The following is a 27044-nucleotide window of genomic DNA, read 5'->3' as shown; positions in this document are numbered from 1 at the left end:
GCTCAAAAGTGTCATACAAAATTAAGAATATAAATATTGCTTACCAATTTCCAAACCAAGACCACCCATCCCACTTAAGAAAACATGGGACTTGGCCATCTTCTGCATTGCTGTGTCTCCAAGAACGTACCTCTGTCGACTACATGGAAAACACAATAAAAAACAAAAAATTATTTCACTAAAATTATAATATCTCTTAAAGTTGTTTGCAAACTAAAAGCCTAGGAACTCAGTCCTGCCCACAGACTTGTTGTGAATGATTTGCACAGTGTTTAAACATTTCTGAATTAAATGCCAAATATATGACATATTTTGAAAAATCAGATAATTTGGCACCACAATCCACATTCCCTTCAAGGCAATAGACAGATGGAGTTGAGTAAGAGTTGCCCTGTTTAGGCAGGAGGATTATGTGCTCCAGATTTGCCACAGTCAATTCCTTCCTGTTTCTCTCATTTATTACCTCAGTGGCCACTATAAGCATTTGAGTTTGCCATTTCCACCTTAAAACTTTCACCATCAACAGGATTTCTAAGGCAAAAAAAAAAAAAAAAAAAAATTTGGTTCCCTTCTTGGAGTTCAGATGTTATATAAAGGACCTTGTTAAGTTATGCATCCTAATAGCCACAAGGTAGTAACAGGACAGGAATTTCAAAAAATATACGTTGGCAATTTAAAAGTCTGATATAGTAATAAAGTCAATTGTAAGTGTTTATCTGAAAGAACAATGAAAAGCTTGATGCTATCTTTGAAGATAATATAAATTCCAATGAATTCTTATGAGAAACATTTTAAAGATTAGTTCGATATAAATAACAAATAATTTCAGAACCCCTTGGGTTATAAGTATTTACTTTCAGAATTAACACATACATGTTTAATGCACATTTGTTTTAAAAATAAATATTTAATTTCCATTATTGCAGCTTTTCATATACAACATAAAAGCCTGAAAAGGGGTTTCTTATCTAGAGAGACAAAACTTTATTATAAACACAAGCTATCTTTATTTCTTTCCGTTTCATATAAAATATAAAACCTAAACTTTTTAAATTGGTACTCAAGACTTTTGTTTTAGAAAGTAAAAACTATCCATTTACACATCAAATATTTATTGAAAATCTACTATAGTATGTACGAAAGTATCTTATATAGTCTTACCACCCTTATGCGTACCCAGAAATAATATACTTAGGTTTTACCTGATTTTAGACTTTATATAGATGGAATCACTTTGAAAGTCTTTTATCTTGTTTCTTTTGAATGAAATTATTTATGAGATGGACTTATACTGATGTCTACAACTGGTCATTAATATTCATTTATGTTGTATTCTGACCATTCTTATAAACATCTCCCGGTACACACTTAAAGTTGTTTCTCTAATACAAGCTTGTCCAATCCATGGTCCACAGGCTGCATGCGGCCCAGGAGAGCTTTGAATGTGGCCCAATACAAATTCGTAAACTTTCTTAAAACATTATGAGATTTTTTTGCAATTTTTTTTTTTTAGTTCATCAGCTATCATTACTGTTAGTGGATTCTATGTGTGGTCCAAGACAATTATTCTTCTTCCAATGTGGCCCAGGGAAGCAAAAAGATTGGACACCCCTGCTCTAATGTATATCCCCAGAGAGGAAATGCAGAATTTAAGAATATGTATACCTTCAACTTCATTAGATAGTACCAAACTGTTTTCCAAAATGGATGTACCAGGCTGGATGTGGTGGCTCACACCTATAATCCTAGCACTTTGGAAGGCTGAGATGGGGGGATTACTTGAGCTCAGGAGTTCAAGACCAGCCTGGGCAACACGGCAAAACCCCATCTCTATAAAAACTACAAAAATTAGCAGGATGTGGTGGTGGGTATGCAGTAAGTCCCAGCTACTTGGATGGCTGAGGCAGGAGAATCGCTTGAGCCAGGGAGGTGGAGGTTGCAGTGAGCCAAGATCACGCCATTGCACTCCAGCTTGGGTGACAGGAATGAAATCCTGTTTCAAACAAAACAAAACAACCTCCCTGCCCCCGGCCCAAAATCAAAGTGGATGTAGCAAGTTACCCTTCTTTTGGCAGTGCATCAAAATCTCTGCAATTTCACATCCTGGCTGTGCAGGCTTCATCTTTAGAAGGGCATGCTTACAGGGCTAGCCCTTGGTTGGCACTTGTGAACTTGGCTCTTGAAATATTTCCTACACTAATAAATACAATTTTCTTTTTTTTCTAGTTACCTGAAATAAAACCCATTAATATTTAGATTTTAGTTTCTCAACTACTAATGTAAAATGTCAACGTTAAGAACATCTCAAGTTTTGATAAGAGTACTTTATTATTTTCCCATTTTAATTATGATTTTTTTAATGTGTTAATCCAAAGTATATTTCGAAATTTCTAATTTTATGGGAAATTTTTAAGTTATCACTTGTATTAACTTCCCGCTTAAATGCATTGTGAATAGATATCACAATCTGTATAACTCTTTAATATTTGAGAATTTCTTTGGTCAATTTTTCAAACAGTTGCCTGTGTTCCTGAAAAGAACGTGGATTCTACAGCTGTTAAAGATACAAGGTTCTTTATATGTGCATTAGGTTAATTTTAATCAACGTGTTGATGAAATCTATACCTGTTTGGATTTTTTGTCTGCTTGTTCTCTTGATTACTAAAAGCAACATTTCAAAAATCTTCCACTATAACCATAAATTTGTCTATTGTCTTTGTATCTCAGTGCCTGAACCGTGCCTGGCATGTAATAATAACTGAGTTTTTACTATGCATCACATGTTGTTTTAAGTGTTTTACTTGTATTAACTCATTTATTCCTCACAAAAATACTAGAGATAATTTCTATGATTATTCTCATTTTTACAGACAGGAATACATAAGCACCTAGAAGTAAGGAATTTACACGTAGTGGAGGTTAAGAGTCAATCCAGGCAGTCTAGCCTTAGCATCCATACTCTTAACTATTAAGCCACAATGCATACAGATTAAGAAAGCCAAATCATTTCTCAAGGTTTATGAGAGAAAAAAACAACCATCAGTTCCCTGACCTAATTTTTTCCTACCCTGATTCCTACTCCCCAAAGATAACTAGTCTCAATTTTTTAGTCATTTCTCTTAATATTTACTCCCGTATTTCTAAATAACACGTGTATACTTTTATTTCTTGAGTTTTTGAGTTTTATAATTACCTATTAACTTCCTACTAAGAAAGATAAATGATCTTTCTGAAACAAATCTAGTCAAACCATTTTCTTGCTTAAAAAACCCCAATGGTTTTCTATTTCCTTTACAATAAAGTCTAAACTCTTTAGTCACAAGGCGTTCATAAACTAGTCCCTGCTTAGTTCTCTAGTCTCATCTTTTGCCTCACAACGAATCATACCCAATTTAGATGAAACTGGACTTTTCTGAGTTGATGTTAGAACAAGTTCAGACTTTTGTTACTACTGGGATGTAATAAAAGTATTTTGCATTATGAGGACAAAAAGTTGGGGGGCTAGGAGCAAATGCTACACTTTGATTGTGTTTCCCGGAGTTTGTGTGTTGGAAACTTAATCACCGTTAGGTAGGGCCTAATGGGAAGTGTTGCCTAGTGGGAGGTGTTTAGGTCATGAGGGCTCTACCCTCATGAATTGATTAATACCATTATTGTAGGAGTGGGTTCATTATTGTGGGAGTGGGTTACGTCTAAAAGTAGGTTCAGCCCCCATTGCCCTCTCTTACTCTTGCCCTTCTGCCTTCCACCACGGGATGATGCAGTAATAAGCCCCTCACCAGACATGACCCCTTGATCTTACACTTTCTTTTTTTTTTTTTTTTTTTTGAGACGGAGTCTCGCTCTGTCGCCCAGGCTGGAGTGCAGTGGCGCAGTTTCGGCTCACTGCAAGCTCCGCCTTCTGGGTTCACGCCATTCTCCTGCCTCAGCCTCTCCCAGTAGCTGGGACTACAGGCGCCCGCCACCACGCCCGGCTAAGTTTTTGTATTTTTCAGTAGAGACGGGGTTTCACCGTGGTCTCGATCTCCTGACCTCGTGATCCGCCCGCCTCGGCCTCCCAAAGTGCTGGGATTACAGGCGTAAGCCACCGCGCCCGGCCGATCTTACACTTTCTAGCCTCCATAACTGTGAGCCAAATAAATTTCTGTTTAGTCACCAAAGGGAAAGGCACTAATTAAGTGCCTTCTTTGTACCAAGTAATATGTGAGGTACTTTGCAGTTAAATGACACTTAAATGCAGTGAAGTTCATAATGTTAATAGGTAGTAAAGATGGGATTAAAGAGCTGAGAGTATAACTGCAAGTCCAGCATTGTTACATTACAGCTGACTCTACTAAGTGACTATATAACAGTGAACGTAGCAGAAATCCCTATTGATTAAAAATTCACCCTTTTATGAAACAATAACATCTGCCTACAGTTTTTACCCACTAGTCTTAGTTTTATTCCCTTGGGGCCATAGAGAACTTGTCTAAATCCTTCTTTGCTGTAATACCCCTCCAAACATTTGAAGATGGCATTCAGGTTCTAGAGGTTTCTTTCTCTAAGCTAAACATCTCCAGTTCCTTAAACAATTCCAAGCATAACATCATTTTGAGTACCCCTCAGCACTGATCACTTTCTTCTGGACACACTTCATTATCTTTATCACGCATGCATATATTTATTAACATACCGATTTCAAGCCAGGCACTTGCTTGGGGTTCACTGTGCAGAGATCATAATAACAACAATTTCGTATGGCTGCTATGAGGATTACATATTAAATAAAATATGTAAACTACTAGAATGTCTGTGACATGGTACTGGGAGAGACAGATAGACTAAAGATGAGTGGCTGCCTGAAGAAATGAGAGTTGGAGTGAGAAGAAAAGAATTATAAAGGCACACAAATAAAATGTTTAGGTGTAGTGGGGTGCGATGGCTCACACCTGTAATCCCAGCAATTTGAGAGGCTGAAGCAGGAGGATCACTTGAGACCAGGAGTTTGAGACCAGCCTGGGCAATATGGTGCGACCCCCATCTCTACATAAAAATGTGAAAATTAGCCAGGTGTGGTGGCACACACCTGTGGTCCTACCTACTCAGGAGGCTGAGGTGGGAGGATTGCTTGAGCCTAACAGTTTGCAGTTACAGAGAGCCATGATCACGCCACTGAACTCAAGCTTGGCAACAGCAAGATCATGTCTCTAAAAAAAAAAAAAAATCAAAAACATCCTATAGTTTTTACATAAAATCTTTAAGATTTTTCTTTTTTTTTTGAGACGGAGTCTCGCTCTGTCGCCCAGGCTGGACTGCAGTGCTGCAATCTCGGCTCCCTGCAACCTCTGCCTCCCGGGTTCAAGTGATTCTCCTGTCTCAGCCTCCTGAGTAGCTGGGATTACAGGTGCGTGCCACCATGCCTGGCTAATTTTTGTATTTTTAGTAGAGACAGGGTTTCACCATGTTGGTCAGGCTGGTCTCAAACTCCTGACCTTGTTATCCGCCTGCCTCAGCCTCCCAAAGTGCTGGGATTACAGGCGTCAGCCACTGCACCCGACCAATATTTTCCTTAAGATATAAAATATTATTATTCCTATTTACACACGAGAAACTGTGTAAAAGAAAGATGAAGTAACTAGATCCACTTCATATAAATGTCAGGATTGGGATATGAACTCTTACATCTGTCTCCAAAGGCCACGTTAACTCCACTGTACCAATGTTTCTCTAACAAGTAGACATTTGCTGAACATCTACTCATTTTACATTTAAAGTATGTAGCTGTATACACATATAAAAATGAAGGTCTTGAACTTGGAAGGAGAAATCTGAAGAGAGACTCAAATATCACTAACATAAAGAGATACCTAAAATCATGGGAATAAATGATGTGAACTAGAATCTAGATTATGAACTACGTGAACTAGAATATGAACTAAGAAAAATCCTCATCATTTAGCTCCCAGTTATAAGTGAGAACATGTGGTATTTGGTTTTCTGTTCCTACATTAGTTTGCTAAGGATAATGGCTTCCAGCTCCATCTATGTCCCTGCAAAGGACATGATCTCATTCTTTTAAATAATCAGTACCACAAACCCCCATGACGCAAGTTTACATATGTAGCAAACCCGCATTTGCACCCCTGAATTTAACAGTTAAAAAAGAAAAAGAAAAATCCTCAAGTTGGAACCTGGCATTTATGATGCAGAAAAAAAGAATTTAAGAAAAATATCTGAGAAAGAAGAGTCATACTAGTAAAAGCAAATTCAGAAAGACTGGTATTCTGGAAGCTAGAGGAAAGCGTTTCCTCTAGGATTACACTAGAATAAAAGGTTTAGATGCTTAAAGTAGTATTCCATCTAAAGACCTAGGAATGCCCTGATTCTGCTTCGATATTAACCCTTTCTTCATATAGTGATCTCTACACCGGAAATTATATGCAAGGAAGAACAGAATAGATAAAAATACCATTTTATTATCATCTGAATCAGCCTTAATCCCATTCAATAGAGGGTTCTTTCGTAAAAGCAGCTAAAAAACCAAGCCTGGAGTCCTAAATTGGGACTCATTCATTTCTTCAGATACATCTTGTGATCAGCAGACTCATGCACATCTTCAGAAAAAAGGAAAGAAATGGCCAGAGAATAGGCTCAAGTCTAATTTACCTAACAATAAATATCAAAGATAGAGAGAACTCAGAATACCATCAGAGGCAGTAAAAAATAAAACCCCTCAGAGAGAGAGAACGCAGAATACTATCAGAGTCAGTCCAAAATAAAACCCCTCTGAGATTCTAAGAAAAAGTTTAGAATCCATTGATTAGTAAACTACGAGATGGCTTAAGATTGAGTAGTAATAAGAAAAATAAAATTTTTCTTCAGAAAGATGCTTTGTTCAACTGGGTACTAAAATTGCTCTAAAAGATATTTCCTAAATATATATGTACAAATATTAAAAACATCTTAGTTGATATTTAAGATTTGTAGATTTTTCAAAAGGTTTAGTTTAATAGGAAAATTATAACCTAAGGCACAGTTATTTATGGCTATAAAAAACCTGTGTACCTAGTAAATACTAACTAAATTTCAATAATAGCATCTAGGAAAACAAAAACAATAGTGGATATTTACTAGATTTCAATTACACAGAGTCCCTGACTTATGATGGTCTAACGTACTGATTTTTCAACTCTACAATGGTGCAGAAGTGACACACATTCAGTAGAAACCATACTTTGAGTACCCATACAACCATTCCGATTTTTACTTTCAGTACAGTTTTCAATAAATTGTATGAGATATTCAACACTTTATTATAAAACAGTCTTTGTATTAGATGATTTTGCCTAACTATAGGCTAAGGTAAGTGTTCCAAGAATACCTAAGGTACGCTAGGCCAAGATGTAATGTTCAGGTTAGGTGTACTATATGCATTTTCAACTTACAATATTTTCAGCTTATGGGTTTATCAGGACATAACTCCATTTTAAATCAAGAAGCATCTGTATAGTATACAAATATCTAGGAGGAAATAAACAACATTTAAAGTATCAATCTTACATATCTCAACATATAAGATGCCAGAAAGTTACACTCTTTAACTTTCAGGAAAAATGAATTTACATGTATCTGGGCTGTTATAAAGAAACTCATTTGCTCAAAATGCCCCAATTCCTGAGAAAAGAGAAATGTCTGTTTTTCTATCTAACTTTTTCGGCTGTCAGAATTTCCCAGATATAAAGGATGATCTTATTGTAGCAGCTTCATGTCAGAATTCAGAAGTCAGGGAATGTTGTACCTGGCCAGTAATACTGTTTTTTGCCTAAGGATGGAATGCGTAAGTGCCTTCTTAGTATCATCACTTCTTCTATTGTTAGTACCATCTGTACCTTTTTCAGACTTTTTTGTCATATCCTTAGTTTTGCTTCCTGCCCAGCCACTGAACTGCCAACTATGTAGACAATGTACCTAGCCTTAGGTTCCAGACTACAAGCCAATCTGAACCCACTGTCTTCCCTAATCATTCAATAATCATTTAATGAGTATCTGTTAAGACTCAGACACTGTGTCATAGTCTATGACTTAGAAAAGCTCATGGTCTGATAGAGTTGACATACATGTGAACAAATACTATGTGATAATGTGCTTATTTAATAGCAATAAAAATAAGATGCTTTAGGGCTAAGCAGAAAGGATGAGAAGTAACTCAGGCAAGATATCACAGAGCAGACATAGGAGTGAGTTCTTAAAGGATCACTGGAAGGTATTTTTGAGGCACAAAAGAGCAATACAGGAAAAAACAGTTGAGGTAAAAAGGTATAAACTGCAATTACCTATCTTATCTTTGGTAAAAAAGTAGTCTAATATGGCCAGTGTATTCAGAGGAAAAGGTGGTTGGGGCCTTCAATAAATGGTGCTGGGAAAACTAATTTCCAAATGCTAAAGAATGAAACTGGACCCTTATACCATACAAAATAATCAAATCAAGATGAATCAAAGACTTAAATGTAAGATCTGCAACTATAAAACTCCTAGAAGAAAACAGGAAAGAGGCCTCATAACACTGGTGATGGCACAGATTTCCTGGATAATACCAAAGGCACACACAACAAAAGCAAAAATTGACAAATGGGACTACATGAAACTAAAAACCAGTAAAGGAAACAATCAACAAAATGAAAAGGCAACCTACAGAATGAGAGAAAGTATTTGTAAACCATGTATGTGATAAGGGGTTAATAATATCCAAAGGAATGCCTATAACTCAATACCAAAAAACCCCTGAACTGACCCAATCTTTAAAAATGGACAAAGAGTTTGAATAGATGTTTCTCCAAAAACATGCACATAGCCAACAAGTATATGAAAAGGTGCTCAACATTCACTAATCATCAAGGAAATACAAACCAAAACCACAATGAGAGATCACCTCACACCTGTATGGATGACCATTATAAAACAAAACAAAACATAACAAGTATTGGCAACAATGTGGAGAAATTGGAACTTTTGTGCACTGTTGGAAATGTAGAATGGTGCAGCTGCTACGGAAAACAGTATGAAGCTTCCTCGAAAATTAAAAAATAGAATTACCATACAATCCAGCAATTCCATTTTGGGTATTTCTCCAAAATAATTAGAAACAAGATCTTGAAGAAATATTTGCTACATAGATCTGCTATACGACAATGTACACAGAGTTAACAATATAGTTGACCCTTGAACAACATGGGTTTCAAACGCACAGGTCCATTTATATGCAGATTTTTTTCAATACATATACTGAAAATATTTTTGGACATTTGTGACAACTTGAAAAAACTCACAGATGAACTTTGTAGCCTAGAAATATCCAAAAATAAAGAAAAAGTATGTCATGAATGCATGAAATCTATGTACATATTAGTCTATTTTATCATTTACTACCATAAAATAGACACAAATTATAAAAAATTAAAATTTATCAAAACTTATGCGTACACTTACAGACCATAGATGTCGCCATTTGCAGTCAAGAGGAATGTAAACAGATGTAAAAGATGCAGTATTCAGTCATAAGTGCATAAAAGTCACTATAGTACATACTGCACTACTGTAATAATTTTGTAGCTACTTCCAGTTGCTATTATGGTGAGCTTAAGTAATGTATCTGGTTAAAGCGCATGTGACTCTATTCATCTTTGCCTGAGCAGTTCCTCTCTCCAGTAAATTGAATATTGCAGGAAAAAGTGATGTCTTGAGGTTCTTGCATATTTTTTCATCATGTTTAATGTGCAATACTGTAAACCTTGAATGACATGGGACCCATACAAAGTGCCATCAGTAATGTTGCAAGTGCTCCCAAGAAGCTGAGAAAAGTCATGACATTACAATAAAAAGTTGAATTGCTTGATATGTACTGTAGACTGAGGTAGGCAGCTATGGTTGCCTGCCATTTCAAGATAAAATGAATCCAGTGGAAGGACCATTGTAAAAAAAAAAGAAAAGCCATCATTGTAACTACACCAGCAAGTATGAAAACCTTGCACTTTTTGTGAAAGACTTTTTTATCTAGTATTGAAAATGCAGCACTGATATGGGTGCAGGAGTGCTGAAAGAAAGTCATACTTATAGACTCTAACATGATTTGAGAAAAAGCAAAGTCATTATAAGACCACTTAAAGCAAAAAGAAGGTAAAGGATATAAAGCTGCAGAATCCTTTTTTTTCCACAGGTTACTGGGGTATACAGGTGGTGTTTGGTTACTTAAGTTCTTTAGTGGTGATTTGTGCGATTTTGGTGCACCCATCACCCAAGCAGTAAAGCTGTAGAATTTAATGCCAGCAAAGGATAGTTTGATGATTTTAGAAAGAGGTTTGTCTTAAAAAAAAGTCAGACACAACATGAGAAGCAGCTTCTGCTGATCAAGAGGCAGCAATGAGTTTCTAGACACCATGAGGAAAATCACTGAAGAGAAAGGATATCTACCTGAATAGGTTTTTAATATAGAAGAAAGTGCTCTATTCTGAAAAAAATTGCCACAAAAGACATTTATTAGTAAGGAAGAGAAGCAAGCACCAGGATTTAAGGCAGAAATGGATAGTTAACTCTATTGTTTTGTGCAAATTCATTCAGGTTTATGATCAGGACTGCCCTTACATATAAAGCTGCTAACTCCTGAGCACTGGAGGGAAAAGACCAGCTGCCAGTCCTCCAGCTACACAACACGCAGGCCTGGACAAGAACCCTTTTACTGGATTGGTTCCATTGACACTTTGATTCTGAGGTCAGGAAGTATCTTGCCAGCAAGAACTTTTAAAGTTCTTTTGCTATTGGACAATAACTTGGCCACCCAGAACCTGTAAGTTCAACAGTGAAGGTGCTGAAGTGGTCTACTTGCTTCAAAACACAACATCTCAAATTCAGCTTCTAGATCAGGGCATCATAAAGGACCTTTAAGGCTCATTACACACGGTACTCTATGGAAAGGATTGTCAATGCTATGGAAGAGAACCCCAAGAAAGAGAACATCATTAAAGTCTGGAAGATTATACCATTGAAGATGCTATCATTGTTATTGACATCAGACAATCTGGCAGAAGGGTTCTGATGATTCAAGATTGCATTGATTTCTTTAATGACATGGACCCTTCTACAACAGGGGCACCAAAAAGAAACTAAAGAAAATGATAGGAGGATCAGTACTATATAGAAACATTTTTCCAGAAATGAGAAAGCAAAAAAAGTCACACAGTAGTTATATTTCCATAAAGTTACAGTGTGTGCCTGCCTCTCCTTCTCTACCCTTCTGCCTCCACCTGTTTTGATTCTGCCACCCCAAGAAAACAAGACCAACTCCTCCCTTTCCTCCTTCTCAGCCTACTCAACATACAGACAACAAAGATGAAGACCTTTATGATAATCGAGTTTCACCTAATGAACAGTAAATATATTTTCTCTTTCTTATATGATTTTCTTAACATTTTATTTTCTCTAGCTTACTTTATTGTAAGAATACTGTGTATATATACAGTATATAAAACATATAATATTAAAAATGTGTGTTAATTGATTATTTACATTATCAGTAAAATTTCCAGTCAATAGTAGGCTATTAATATTTAAGCTTTGGGAGAGTCAAAAGTCATATGTGGATTTTCGACTGCACAAGAGGTAGGGTGGTAGGGGAGTTGGCACTCCTAACTCCTTCATTGTTCAAGTGTCAACTATACTATACTATACACTTAAAAACTTGTTTGTAGGGTAGAGTTCATGTTATGTGTTTTTACTACAATAATAATTTTTTAAAAGGTAAGTTGGAGTTATGTTCAAAATGACTCGGTAAGCTATAGTATTTGGACTTGTACTATGAGACAAAATGGTCAAAACTGTGGCTGTGTGAAAGAGAATGGAGAGAAAAGAGAACTTCTGGAATTTGTCTTTATCTTACCCTACCTTCATCAAGCTTACTGCTGAAATCTATCTCCCTGAGATGTTAAGAGGCTAAGGATCCTCATTTCATGCCTTGTCCCTAAAATAAATCATTGTCCAAAGTCCTAGGTCTTATACTAGTCCCCATAAGCAACAGATACAGATTTTAAAAAAGAAAAAATACAGCTGGGCATGGTGACTCACGCCTGTAATCTCAGCACTTTGGGAAGCCGAGATGGGCAGATCACAAGGTCAAGAGACTGAGATCATCCTGGCCAACATGGTGAAACCCCATTTCTACTAAAAAAAAAATACAAAAATTAGCTGGGTATGGTGGTGCATGCCTATAGTCCCAGCTACTCAGGAGGCTGAGGCAGGAGAATCGCTTGAACCTGGGAGGCGGAAGTTGTAGTGAGCCAAGACCGTGCCACTGCACTCCATCCTGGATGACAGAGCAAGAGTCCGTCTCAAAAAAAAAAAAAGAAAAAATACAAAACTCCCAAATCTTCAGATTCAGTCACTATAATAATAATAATAATAAAAAAACCCTCAAACATGTAAGTTAATTTTTAAAATCTAAGAAAATAAGCGCTAGTTTTTGTGTGAAAATCTCACATTTTGGCCTTTGTAATATACACATCTTTGTATTTCTTTTTTTTTTTTTTTTTTTGACACAGAGTTTCGCTCTGTCGCCCAGGCTGGAGCGCAGTGGCGCCACCTCAGCTCACTGCAAGCTCCGCCTCCCGGGTTCATGCCATTCTCCTGCCTCAGCCTCCCATATAGCTGGGATTACAGGCGCCCACCACCATGCCCGGCTAATTTTTTGTATTTTTAGTAGAGACAGGGTTTCACTGTGTTAGCCAGGATGGTCTCAATCTCCTGACCTCATGATCCGCGAGCCTCGGCCTCCCAAAGTGCTGGGATTACAGGCATGAGCCACTGCGCCTGGCCACATCTTTGTATTTCTTCTAAGAAAACCTATATGTAGTCAGTAACTCTTTTAGTATTCCATAATAATTCACTCTTTTAGTACCCACATAAATTTCTGGCTTCCTGCCCTCACTATGACAAATTCTTAAGGACGATATTAAAATTCAAATATGCACACTGGTAAAAAACGAGATGTTTGCAATAAGACATGCATACAAAGTGCAAACAGCAACATCGAAAGATACTCTCCATCAAACAAAAGAAAATGGCTTACCTCTAACAATAACAGCTAAACTGCTATATTCTATAACTCTCAGTAAAGCAAACTGCAGCCTACTTACATAGCATTGTAAATGGAAAGTTTAGTCACCGGGCTACTGAAAATTATGTTTATTTATCAGCATTACAGGGTTAGAGGGACACAAAAAAAGTTTCACAAGGATTAAACTAAAAAATGAATAACATTAGTCAATACTAACTCAAAGAGGTGCCATTTGTTATACCAAGAAAAACATGAACAAAAGGACATTAAGAATATAATTATAGATTAAGAATCCCAATTTAAGAGTCCCACTCTCCCTTTTTGCTTACTATCTTCAAGCCACACTGACCTGCTTGCTGTTTCACAAGAAGGCAAGCTTGCTCTCATTTCAGAGTTTTTACACTATTTCTTCTGCTTAGAATGTTCTTTCTTAAAAATCTTGGAATAGTTGACTTCTTATCACTTAAGCCTCTATTAAAATATTGTATTACAAATATCACACACATCATTCCTGATCACTCTATCAATAAAATGGCTACTCTTATCCTTAGGTCACTGCCTAACTCATTAACCTGTCATAGTTTCTTCAAATCACTTACCATTAACTGTTTGTCTGCCACCCCTACCAAAAAATGTATGGTCTGTTAAAAACTCACTACTGTATTCCAAATACCTAAAACAGTACCTGGCATTTAATAATAATAGATAACCCTGTGCTACACACTGTTTTAAGTGCTTTAGACGTACTAATTCAGTTAACCCTTATACAACAACTTAAGGTGACTTCTAAACCGTATTTTATAATCAGGAAACCATCTGTAAAATAATTTTCACGTGAGCAAGATTGTTAGTCTTTTATCTCTTTTCCCAAGCACAAAGTACAAAACAGGATTTGGACTCAACATGCCAGATGGTTATGTATTAGCTCCTAATAAAGTGCCCATTATTGACTCTGCATCTTTTTCTTTACTTTAAAAAGTATTCGAATTTCATGAAAAAGTATAATTTAAAAAGTCTCATCAAATTCCATTCAAATTACAACTATTTAATCATACAATACTTTCTTTAATTACTAAAAAAGTATTCCAATTTCCTGAAAAAGCATAGTTTTAAAAGTCCCATCAAATTCCATTCAAATTACAACTCTTCAATCACAGTATTTCTCCACTATCTATAAATTACAGAACAGGAAATATTTTAATGAGATTACAATGAAGTAATCAAATTCTTTAGATGTTATTGTATGACTAAAGTGAAATATTATTCTTCATGAACTCCTGTACTATCAAGAACTTAAATTGTATTATCGTCCAAAAATGAAAGGTTTATTTTGCAGAGGGCAGCAAAATCCTTCTTAGTCCTGTCACCTAAACCTAAAACAACTGAGATTTAAATATTATCCAAATGTAGTTTAAAAAAATCACAGAAATTCTAATTTTAACTCGAGAGGAACTATATATATATATGCATATATATATATACATATACATATATATATACATATACATATATATATATCTATATATATATCTATATATATAAAATTCTGCATAGGCCGAATGGTAACTTCAAAGAGACTACTTGATTATTTGAGAACAATTAATGGGGAAAATAAGTTTCAGTTTCTATGAGATTCTTACCTGTATAATGCATCATCGATCTCCACAGATGCTGTTGACATAATGGGCAAATTTTTATTTGTGCTGGAAAAAAAAACATGGTTATCAAATATTCACATTTTATAATGTAATATTTGATTATTTGTGTGATCAGATTCACCAGTTACTAAAGGTTTTCACAAACCAAACATATATTTTATTATCTACCACTTTACTTATATTTTTTAAATGGCCTGAAATTAAATTATCGGATTGCTTGTTCTATCCTGTGTAGATTTTAAGATTACAGAGCTCATCATCTTTTATTCTCAGATCTCAGGTGTTGTTTTATCACTGGTACATAAAAATACATATATATGTGTATATATATTTTTTTCTTTTTTGAGATGGGAGTCTCACTCTGTCAGCCAGACTGGAGTGCAGTGGCACGATCTCAGCTTACTGCAACGTCCACCTCCCGGGTTCAAACGATTCTTGTGCCTCAGCCTCCCAAGTGGCTGGGACTACACATGCACACCACCACGTTCAATTAATTTTGTAATTTTAGTAGAGATGGGGTTTCACCATGTTGGCCAGGCTGGTCTTGAACTACTGACCTCAAGAGATCCACCTGCTTCGGCATCCCAAAGTGCTGGGATTACAGGCGTGGGCCACTGTGCCTGGCTGTTTGGTACATGTATTCTAATGGATCTGTATTTCAGCAATTCTGTACCATGAACTTTATATACACACCCTTCCTAGATAAACTCATTCAATCCTATGGATGAATATATATTGATTATACTGAAACTTATTTCTCCACGTGTGATCTTTCCTCTGACCTCCAGATTGTAAACAACTACCAAAACAATAACTATTCTGATGTCTTAACTGGTATCACAAACATAACAAACTCCAAAGAGAATTCAATTACCCCTGCTTAATCTATTCTTCCTGTCTTTCCTAACTCATTTTCCACTACCATCATTTACTGGGTTGGGCCTGAAATCTAGGGATCTTCTTGCTTAAATTATTCCTCAACTTCCTCCATCTGAGACCTATTAGCTCTACCTTCATAAGAGATCTCAAATCTGATCACCTCTTACTATTTCAATCAGTACAATCTCAAGCCAAACCATCATCACATTTCACCTGAGCTATTTCAAAGCCCTCCTAGCTAGTCTCATTTCCATTATTGCCCTTCCCCTTTATTCTCCATAAAACAGTCTAAATATCTTAAAATGCAGTCAGAAATTATCCCGAATTTGGACTACCCTTCAGTGGATTTCCTTTACTCTTAAAACAAAATTCAAATACCTCACCACGCTTGAAAGGGCCAATGTGTCCTGTCTCCCAATTACCTCTCCAATTTCAACTCCCACCACTCTCCGTTTTCGCTTACTATCTTCAAGCCACACTGACCTGCTTGCTATTTTGCAAGAAGGCAAGCTTGCTCTCATTTCAGAATTTTTACCTATTTCTTCTGCTTAGAATGTTCTTTCTTAAAATTTCAGAATAGTTGACTTCTTGTCACTTAAGCCTCTATTAAAATATTGTGTCACAAATACCACACACATCATTCCTGATCACCCTGTCAATAAAATGACTATTCTTATCCTTAGGTTGCTGCCTAACTCATTAACCTGTCAGTTTCTTCAAATCACTTACCATTAACTGTCTCCCACTCCTACCAAAAAATGTATGGTCTGTTAAAAAGTCACTACTGTATTCCAAATAGCTAAAACAGCACCAGGCATTTAATAATAATAGATAACCCCGTGCTACATACTGTTTTAAGTGCTTTAGATGTACTTATTCAGTTAACCCTTACATCAACCTTGTCCAAACAGTGGGCAAGCACTATTGCTGTCTCCAACAAACAGATGGAAAAAAGAGGCTGAGGGAGGTTAACTTAAAATTTGCCCAAAGTCACAGAGCAGGCAAATGGCATTGCCAGAATCTGAACACAGGCAGTCTAGCTCTTGACTACCACACACACTGCCTACTGTCTCTAATATTAGACATAAAGAAAACACTTAAAAAAAAACTTGTTAAATGGGACGGGCGCAGTGGCTCATGCTTGTAATCCCAGCACTTTGGGAGGCCAAGGCGGGAGGATCACCTGAAGTCATGAGTTCGAGACCAGCCTGACCAACATGGTGAAACCCTGTGTCTACTAAAAATACAAAAATTAGCCAGGCGTGGTGGCAGGTGCCTGTAATCCCAGCTACCTGGGAGGCTGAGGTGGGAGAATCGCTTGAACCCGGGAGGAGGAGGCTGCAGTGAGCCAAGACCCCAGTACTCCAGCCTGGGGGACAAGAGCAAGATTCTGTCAAAAAAACAAAAAAACAAAAAACAAAAAACCCCGTTAAAAGAATAAATTTTAAAGGAAAAAAACTAATCTAAATATGCAAATCTGACAAAGTATAACTATTATAGCAACATATTATTTATAGCAGTGCTTGTCCCAATTTTTTCACAGCATGGCCTTCAAAAAACATATCTGTAGGAAACACTGGGAAAAAAAGAGAATTCCCAGGTACAGGGAACCAGTCTGGAGCATTTGGAGCTGAACCACTGTGAGAGCTGAGATCAATATGCTGGCAGAAGTGCGGGCCATTCCTAGTTCTGAGACGCTCTAGTCGTCAATTAAAAGATTCTAAAAACAATGCCACGGCATCAAATTCAGGCTTCGAATCCAACTTTCTAGTCCTAGCATTGATAAATAAGCCAAAGAATTTGTAAACAAAGGTAATTAAAATGTTATCATTTATCTCACCTAACACTGACACATATCAAATGATACCAGCTTCTAGCTAATTAAACGGATAGCTATTTAAAAAACTGATTCCAATTACCAAGGCAAATCGGAAGATAGCTGTGTTCTAAGAGATCACCTATCTAATAAAAAACACACACATACACAATAGGGCATTGTAACAAAATATAAAAATAAACAAAATTTGTTTCTTTTCTTTTTTTGAGACAGGGTCTCTGTCATCCAGACTGGAGTGCAGTGGCACGATCTCGGCTCACTGCAGCCTCGACCTCTCCAGATTCAAGCGATCCTCCCATCTCAGCCTCCCGAGTAGCTGGGACTACAGGAGTGCACGACCTACGCTCAGCTAATTTTTTTTGTATTTTATAGAGATGCGGTTTCGCCATGTTGCCCAGGCTAGTCTAAGAACTCCTGAGCTCAAGCGACCCGCCTGCTTCCATCTCCCAAAGCGCTGGGATTGCAAGCGTTTGAGCCACTGCGCCCGGCCAACAAAATTTTTTATTATCTACTTTCCTATCATCTTATCCCTTGGATATCCCAAGGGATCCCAAGTTATCCCAAAGTTGTATGGCGGGGTCAATAGGCCTGGTGGGTAAATCTGAATAAAAACGAGAAGAGCTGCATTCTAACTAGCTCTGCCACTTAATGACATGACTGGCACTTTTCAGAAAGTTGTGCCTCACTGTAATGTTTCAAAAATGTGTAAAAATAATATGATCTATAAGACAATCAAAAACTCTTCAAATAAGGTGCGGGTTATATTACATAATATCCCTCAAGTCTGGCAGTGTTGGCAATGGCAGACAACACCATGAAACCGAAAGCACCCCTTCAGTCTGAAACTGGCGAAAAGGCTACAGGTTTACAAAGTCTCACATCAGCTGAACATAATACATCCATCAGTCTTTGGCATGGTGTATTCTGACAGTGGTGGACAGAAATATAACTACTTGCTTTATTAATTATGAGATGACTGAAAGAGGAACTACTAACCAAGAAATTGGTAAAGGCCTGGCACAAATATTTTCCCCCTAATTTTACAAGGGCGGGAAAGACCTGAAGAATTTCAAAACCAAGTGGGAAATAAAAATGGGTAACTTGTGTATTTTTTTTTTCCTGGCTTTTTTTTTCTTCTTCTTCCGTAGTCAACAGAGGCCTCAGGGTGTCCAGATTGCTACTGATTCATTCTTACCAAGTTCCTTCTGGTAATAGTTTTCAAAAGAGGATCTCAGCGGAGGTGCACAGAGGCGCTCCTAGCTTTCTTTTTACGGAAAGGAGGAAAGGTGCTTCCAGTCGGGGAAGCTCACGCCAAGTGACCGGGACCACAACTCGCTCTCGACCGGAGCCCCCCAAGTCTGGTGACTCGGAGGAAGGAGGATCCCGAATCCCAGCCAGAACTGAGAAAGCGCTCAAAGGTGCGGAAAGGGGACTTTTCCTCAGGAAAGCCGGGAACAGCAGAGGGCCTAGCCCACGTCGCCACACCCACTCCGCGCGCTCCCCTCGCCTCCCAGGGCCGGCTCTGGTCGGCCCCGCGGCCTCTCGGGCGCCCCCAGCCCGCCGGAAAGAAAGAAGCAGAAACCCGGAGCTTGGGTCCCACCCGCGACCCCTCACCTTCGCCCGCCTAGTCCTCTCACCTGCCAGTCCCCCAGGAAGAACAAGACGCCTCTTCCCCCTGATGGGTGGCAATAGGCTCGGATCCTTCCATTGCCGCCTGAGACACCGCCGCCGGCTACTAGGAGGTAGGAAGGGGGCGGGACCGCAGGGGTCAAGGGGCGGGCGGAGACGTCATCAGAGGGGGCGGGCCTGGGGAAGCTAGGAGCCCGGCAGCGCCTTCCCATCAAGCCTAGGGGCGTCCTGGTTTCCGGTTTGGGTGTGGCCGCATGGCGTGCTGTGGTGCAGGTGGCCGAAGGGGGCGTTACTGTTGCGACTGGCATCCGCATCCGGTAGATGTAGATGGAACCAAAGTTCAGAAGTTACGCGTCACCCTTGCTCTACAGCCAAACGTGCAAGACTCTAGTAACCCGCGAAATGATGGGATTGCGTTGCAAATCCTTAAAAGAGTCCTAAGAAGAGGTAACAGCTTTATTTTATAAATAAACTGACGGCTGCTAATAACTCCAGATTGTCAGTGAGGGGATACCACTTAAAGATGTTATACATTTAATAAATAATTTTGAGAGTCCACTACACGTGAGGCACTGCCTCAGATTTAATAGAATCATGTGAGTTTTAGTGCCATAGATGTCGTTAGATCATCCAGTTTGGTCCCTTAAATTTGTGGGTAAGGGAAAGGAATTTCCGGTCAGTGCAAGTGACTTGGTCAAGGTCATAGAGCTAATCACTGTTAGATTACCAGAACACATATCTAAGAAGTTCTCATATAATTCTTTTCATTTACTTCCATGTCACCTTTCTTAGAAAGCAACAATGATTTGGACACAATAACATTAGGATTTGTCTTTCACTCTAAATAACACTGTATATTTGAATAAATATCTGCAGGATTTTTTAAATTAGCATATACTTTGACTTTGGGTATTACGTAATTTTCTGTGATGTATCATATTTTTAATTAGAAATTTTTCCTCTCATGTGGAGATGAGGGTCTAGGCAAAACTGTATTATCCTTTGTGCCCCTCTATTCTCTTAAAATTGCACATCTTAAAATACTTGGAAGCTTTATGTTGCTCACCTATAGCATTATCCGTGTTCCTCAATCCACTTGTGAACCTTTTCCACATTAAAATGTACTTGATCTGTGTTCTATTCTTTCAAGGCTCTGCTCTAGCACTAAGATAATGCTATAGGACTGAAGATAATGAAAAGGGCTGAAGAAAGCAGAAACAGAACAAAAATCAGATTATTTCAAAGTTTCTTTCCTTGTAAAGGTTAAAAAAAAGCATACTTCTTTATTATGCCCACTAGGCTAACTAGAATCTCCTGTTTTTTTTAAAAAAAAAAAAAAAAAAACTGGCTCATTTTTTCAATATCCACTTTAATTACATGGTGCTTAGCACAAGCGACTCCATTCTGGTTTGATCTGATGGGGCCTAGCGTAGAAGGCTAGTCCAAAACAATGGCCTGCCATTACCCACACTTCTTCGTATTTTAATATCCATGAATAGAGGATGAATTTTTTAAAAATAAGTACAGGAAACAATGATGCATCTTAAAATTGAGGGCATGTTAGATTTGATAAAATATGGTGTGAATTATTTCAGGCATGTAACAAGCAACCAGATTTAACAGATTTTAATGTTTTGTCACATATGTAAAATGGGAAAGAAAACTAGGCTATCACAGCTTTTTGACAGTGAGGCTTTATGTCATAAGAAAGTAGAATGACATATTGAGTAAACTTAAGGGAAAAATGTGTAGGCCAAAGATTTTACATTCAGCAAAACTAACTCATACACAAAAGGTACAAACTGTTATCAACAATTGATATATCAATTTGATGAGACTAGTGTTTTCATGAGCCCCTCTTGAATAATTAATTGGAGAAAGAGTGTCTGACAATGAGAATTATTACAGAAACATTGATCTAAGGATTGCGGGTTCTTTACAGCGAATCATAATCTGTTATATTTATTAGCTTTTGTGTTTCTTCTAGTTTATTCTTTATTACTAATTCTCCTGAGTTCTGTCACCTCATTTCTGAGGTTTTTCTAATTCAGAATCAAGTTTTCTTCCATATCTTGTATCATTTCTCTAATGTCATTTAGCTAGTTTCAAAATAATAAATCATTTTGTAGTGCATCTTTCAGGCATGTTTTTATTATCTGTGATGATGATGTTATATTCCTTATTCTCTCATTTCACATAATAACTTTGCACGGGATTTGAACTTGATGCTTTTTTTGTTGCTCATTTTTTTTTTTTTTTTTTTTGAGACGGAGTCTCACACTGTTGGAGTGCAGTGGCACGATCCTGGCTCACTGCAAGCTCTGCCCGCCAGATTCACGCCATTCCCCTGCCTCAGCCTCCCGAGTAGCTGGGACTACAGGCGCCCGCCACCACTCCCGGCTAATTTTTTGTATTTTTAGTAGAGACAGGGTTTCACCGTGTTAGCCAGGATGGTCTCGATCTCCTGACCTCGTGATCCGCCTGCCTCAGCCTCCCAAAGTGCTGGGATTACAGGCGTGAGTTGTTGTTCATTTTTATGTGAAATTGGTGTTCCTGAACTAATATGAGACAGGCTTCTTAGCCCTATAAGCCTAAGTTTATCAGGAACAAAACTGTATTCTAAGAAAGTCAGGTGTGTTAGTCTGTTTTCACACTGCTATAAAGAAATACCTGAGACTGTGGAATTTATAAAGGAAAGAGATTTAGTTGACCCACAGTTCCGCATGGCTGGGGAGTCCTGAGGAAACTTAAATCATGGCAGAAGGTGAAGGAGAAGCAAGACATATCTTACATGGTGGCAGGAGAGAAGTGATAGCGTGGGAAAAACTGCCACTTTTAAAACCATCAGATCTCATGGGAACTCCCTCGTTATCGCAAGAACAGCATGGGGGAACCGCCCTCATGATCTAATCACCTCCCACCAGGTCTCTCCCTGGACACATGGGAATTACAATTTGAGGTGAGATTTGGGTGGGGACACAGAGCAGACCATATCATCAGGTTTACTGGCTTATTGCAAGGAGGGAGCCCACATTCGAGAAGAACCATGGGCTGCCTCACCAACAAAGGAAGAGATAGATTTATTGTAGGAATTTGGAGAAGTATGGAGTTTAGAAGGAATTGAAATGAAGTAGTGCTTTGATAGACTCAAAAGAAAGCAAGGCTGTTTGTAAAGAAGTCTACACTACATCTAAACTATTAGTAATGGCAAAAACCGCAATTGCTTTTGCACCAATGTAATACAAGACGGACCCAGGGTTCTGTTTTTTGGAAATTGCAAAGTTCTGCCTCTCAGAAGTAGAAACTATTTCTCTGTGTCAATTTGACTTTAGATATTCTAGCCAAGAGTGAGATATCTCAATCTTAATAATAGGATTTAAACAGCAGAGTTTTTGACAATCTTTTGATATTGTCATAAATTCTCTATGATTTTAGAGAAAAGGGCATTGTGTGAGTGAAAAATCAGTACTCTCTCTAAGGGTGTGTGTGTGTGTGTGTGTGTGTGTGTGTGTGACATTTTAAAGCATCTTCCAGAGGGAAATATGATTTTCTATTAATTTCACAGCTGGCTTTATTTATGCCTCTTAACTCATAGCTGATGAATGGCAAAGCAGATTTTTACTTTCTTATTCTATGCTTATTTGCTTTCTCACAGGTTTTGGGAAAACTTTTCTAATTTCAGAGAATTCTCTTTTCTGTTGCTTTTGTGTAATGTTCAACAATATTATGGTTTTATTTCTTTTTTAAATTAATACATAAATAATAAGCATATGTTTATGGGATATTTTGATATTTGCGTACATTGTATAATGATAAAATCAGGGTAATTGGGATATCCATCACCTCAAACATTGTTCATTTCTTTGTGTTAGGAACATTTCACATCTTTCCTTCTAGCTATTTTGAAATATACTATAAATTATTGTTAACTATAGTCACCTTCTAGTGCTATCGAACACTAGAAATTGTTTCCTCTATCTAATTGTATTTTTGTACCCATTACGCAACCTTTTTCATCCTCCTTACCCCCAACCTTCCCAGCCTCTGGAAACCATCATTCTACTCTCTACTGCCATGAGATCCACTTTTTTAGCTCTCACTTATGAGTAAGAATATGTGCTATTTGTCTTTCTTTCTTTTTTTATTATTATTATACTTTAAGTTTTGAGGTACATGTGCACAATGTGCAGGTTTGTTACATATGTATCCATGTGCCATGTTGGTGTGCTGCACCCATCAACTCGTCATTTAGCATTAGGTATATCTCCTAATGCTGTCCCTCCCCCCTCCCCCCACCCCACAACAGGCCCCGGAGTGTGATGTTCCCCTTCCTGTGTCCATGTGTTCTCATTGTTCAGTTCCCACCTATGAGTGAGAACGTGCGATGTTTGGTTTTTTGTCCTTGTGATAGTTTACTGAGAATGATGGTTTCCATTTTCATCCATGTCCCTACAAAGGACATGAACTCATCATTTTTTATGGCTGCATAGTATTCCATGGTATATATGTGCCACATGTTCTTAATCCAGTCTATCGTTGTTGGACATTTGGGTTGGTTCCAAGTCTTTGCTATTGTGAATAGTGCCACAATAAACATACGTGTGCATGTGTCTTTATAGCAGCATGATTTATAGTGCTTTGGGTATATACCCAGTAATGGGATGGCTGGGTCAAATGGTATTTCTAGTTCTAGATCCCTGAGGAATCGCCACACTGACTTCCACAATGGTTGAACTAGTTTACAGTCCCACCAACAGTGTAAAAGTGTTCCTATTTCTCCACATCCTCTCCAGCACCTGTTGTTTCCTAACTTTTTAATGATGGCCATTCTAACTGGTGTGAGATGGTATCTCATTGTGGTTTTGATTTGCATTTCTCTGATGGCCAGTGATGATGAGCATTTTTTCATGTGTTTTTTGGCTGCATAAATGTCTTCTTTTGAGAAGTGTCTGTTCATATCCTTCGCCAAATTCTTGATGGGGTTGTTTGTTTTTTTCTTGTAAATTTCTTTGAGTTCATTGTAGATTCTGGATATTAGCCCTTTGTCAGATGAGTAGGTTGCAAAAATTTTCTCCCATTCTGTAGGTTGCCTGTTCACTCTGATGGAAGTTTCTTTTGCTGTGCAGAAGCTCTTTAGTTTAATTAGATCCCATTTGTCAATTTTGGCTTTTGTTGCCATTGCTTTTGATGTTTTAGACATGAAGTCCTTGCCCATGCCTATGTCCTGAATGGTATTGCCTAGGTTTTCTTCTAGGATTTTTATGGTTTTAGGTCTAACATTTAAGTCTTTAATCCATCTTGAATTAATTTTTGTATAAGGTGTAAGGAAGGGATCCAGTTTCAGCTTTCTACATATGGCTAGCCAGTTTTCCCAGCACCATTTATTAAATAGGGAATCCTTTCCCCATTTCTTGTTTTTGTCAGGTTTGTCAAAGATCAGATAGTTGTAGATATGCGGCATCATTTCTGAGGGCTCTGTTCTGTTCCATTGATCTATGTCTCTGTTGTGGTACCATTACCATGCTGTTTTGGTTACTGTAGCCTTGTAGTGTAGTTTAAAGTCAGGTAGCGTGATGCCTCCAGCTTTGTTCTTTTGGCTTAGGATTGACTTGGTGATGTAGGCTCTTTTTTGGTTCCATATGAACTTTAAAGTAGTTTTTTCCAATTCTGTGAAGAAAGTCATTGGTAGCTTGATGGGGATGGCATTGAATCTATAAATTACCTTGGGCAGTATGGCCATTTTCATGATATTGATTCTTCCAACCCATGAGCATGGAATGTTCTTCCATTTGTTTGTATCCTCTTTTATTTCATTGAGCAGTGGTTTGTAGTTCTCCTTGAAGAGGTCCTTCACATCCCTTGTAAGTTGGATTCCTAGGTATTTTATTCTCTTTGAAGCAATTGTGAATGAGAGTTCACTCATGATTTGGCTCTCTGTTTGTCTGTGATTGGTGTACAAGAATGGCTTGTGATTTTTGTACGTTGATTTTGTATCCCGAGACTTTGCTGAAGTTGCTTATCTTTTGCTATTTGTCTTTCTATGCCTGGCATTTCGCTTAACATAATGACCTCCAGTTCCATCTATGTTGCTTCAAACTACATGATTTCGTGTTTTTGTATAGATGACACATTTTTAAAATCCATTCATCTGTTGATGGACACTTAGATTGATTCCATATCTTGGCTATTGTGAATAGTACTGTAATAAACATGGGCATGCAGATACCTTTTAAATTTATCGAATTCTATTTTTGGATGTATACTCAGGAATGGGATTGTTGGATCATGTGGTAGATCTATTTTTAGATTTTTGCGAAACTTCCATACTGTTTTTCATAGTTTCTGTACTAATTTACGTTCCCACCAGCAATGCACTAGTGTTCTCCTTTTGCCACATCCTCACCAGCATCTGTTATTTTCTATCTTTTTGGTAATGGTAATCTTAACTGAGGTGAGATGATATCTTATTGTGATTTTGATTTGCATTTCCCTGGTGATTGGTGATGTTGAGTATTTTTTCATATGTCTGTTGCCCATTTATATGTCTTCTTTTGATAAATGCCTATTTAGATCATTTGCCCATTTTAAAATTGGATAATTTGGGGGTTTTTGCTGTTGAGTTGTTTGAGTTCCTTATATATTCTGATTATTAATCTCTTGTATGAGTAGTTTTCATATATTTTCTTCCATTCACTGGGTTATCTCTTCACTGTATTGATTGTTTACTTTGCTATGCAGAAGGATTTTAGCTTGATGTAATTCCATTTGTCTATTTTTGCTTTGGCTGCCTATACTTTTGAGTTCTTACCCCCAAAATTTTTGCCCAGACCAATGTCCTAAAGTATGTCCTCAATGTTTTCTTCTAGGAGTGTCATAGGTTCAGGTCTTACATGTAAAGCTTTAATGCATTTTGATTTTATTTTTGCCTATGATGAGATATAGCAATCTAATTTCATTTTTCTGCATATGGATATTCAGTTTTTCCCAGCACCATTTATTGAAAAGACTGTCCTTTCCCCACTGAATGTTCTTAACACCTTTGTTGAAAATAAGTTGAACTTTACTGAATTTGTTTATCAGCTTCAAGAGTATTTTGATGAAGCTTTTAAGACTTTTTAAAAAGTGTAATATCATGTTGTCTGCAAATAGGTGCAATTTCACTTTCTCCTTTACAATTTGAATGCCTTTTGTTTCTCTATTCTGTACATGTTCTCTCTTCTGTTTCATTGCTCTATATGTATGTTTTTGTACCAGTACCATGATCCTTTGTAGTATATTTTGAAGTCTTCTGTGATGCCTCCAGCTTTGTTCTTTTTGCTCAGGACTGCTATAGCTATTCAGGGTCTTTTGTGGTTCCATATGAATGCTAGGATTTTTTTTTCTATTTCTGTGAAGAATGTCATTGGAATTTTGATAGTAATTGCATTGAATCTGTGGATGACTTTTGGCATTGTGGTCATTTAAAAAATATTAATTCTTCCAGTCTGTGAGCATGTGATACCTTTTCATTTTTTGGGTGTGACCTCTTCAATTTCCTTAATCAGTGTTTCATAATTTTCCTTATAAGAAATTTTCGTCTTCTTGGTTACATTTATTTCTAGGATGTATTACTCCATTTTCACGCTGCTGATAAAGACGTACCTGAGACTGGGCAATTTACAAAAGAAAGGTTTATTGGACTTACAGTTCCACATGGCTGGGGAGGCCTCACAATCATGGTGGAAGGTGAAAGGCACATCTTACATGGTAACAGACAAGAGAAGAGAACTTGTGCAGGGAAACTCCCCTTTTAAAAAACCATCAGATCTCATGAGACTCATTGACTATCACTGGAACAGTACAGGAAAGGCCTGCTCCCATAATTCAATCACCTATCACTGGCTTCCTCCCATGACAAGTGGGAATTGTGGGAGTTACAATTCAAGATGAGATTTAGGTGAGGACACAGCCAAACTAT

At 37.6% G+C, this 27044-nt stretch overlaps 2 protein-coding genes across 10 annotated transcripts in view; one reads left to right on the top strand and one right to left on the bottom strand.

Annotated features, from left to right (window-relative positions):
* UBA6 (ubiquitin like modifier activating enzyme 6) overlaps positions 1–19254 on the bottom strand; it is a 109001-nt gene extending 89747 nt beyond the window's left edge. Inside the window, exons 1-3 of one of the 3 annotated variants that reach the window (XM_055297452.2) lie at positions 19096–19254; positions 14725–14787; positions 45–139 (exon numbers count right to left, since the gene is read on the bottom strand). In XM_055297452.2, the coding sequence (XP_055153427.1) occupies positions 45–139; positions 14725–14787; positions 19096–19166 (229 nt within the window). In that variant the 5' untranslated portion in view covers positions 19167–19254. The remainder of the gene's footprint in view (positions 1–44; positions 140–14724; positions 14788–19095) is intronic. The other 2 variants (XM_063611204.1, XM_063611205.1) reach the window with 2 other exon arrangements.
* Positions 19255–19318: 64 nt separating this feature from the next.
* The window catches only part of LOC129491622 (uncharacterized), a 73552-nt gene continuing 65826 nt past the window's right edge, over positions 19319–27044 (top strand). For 5 of the 7 annotated variants that reach the window (XR_010114081.1, XR_010114080.1, XM_063611215.1 and 2 more), the window contains exon 1: positions 19324–19534. Coding sequence is in view for 5 of the 7 variants with exons in the window: in XM_063611215.1 (XP_063467285.1) it covers positions 19342–19534 (193 nt within the window). In the remaining 2 variants the exon portion in view is untranslated. Of the gene's footprint in view, positions 19535–27044 lie in introns of all 7 variants that reach the window. The other 2 variants (XM_055296156.2, XM_063611213.1) reach the window with 2 other exon arrangements.

This window comes from Symphalangus syndactylus, chromosome 10 (genome assembly GCF_028878055.3).
Source record: "Symphalangus syndactylus isolate Jambi chromosome 10, NHGRI_mSymSyn1-v2.1_pri, whole genome shotgun sequence".
Classification (NCBI taxonomy): domain Eukaryota; kingdom Metazoa; phylum Chordata; class Mammalia; order Primates; family Hylobatidae; genus Symphalangus; species Symphalangus syndactylus.
This window is presented reverse-complemented; position numbering and strand designations above follow the sequence as displayed.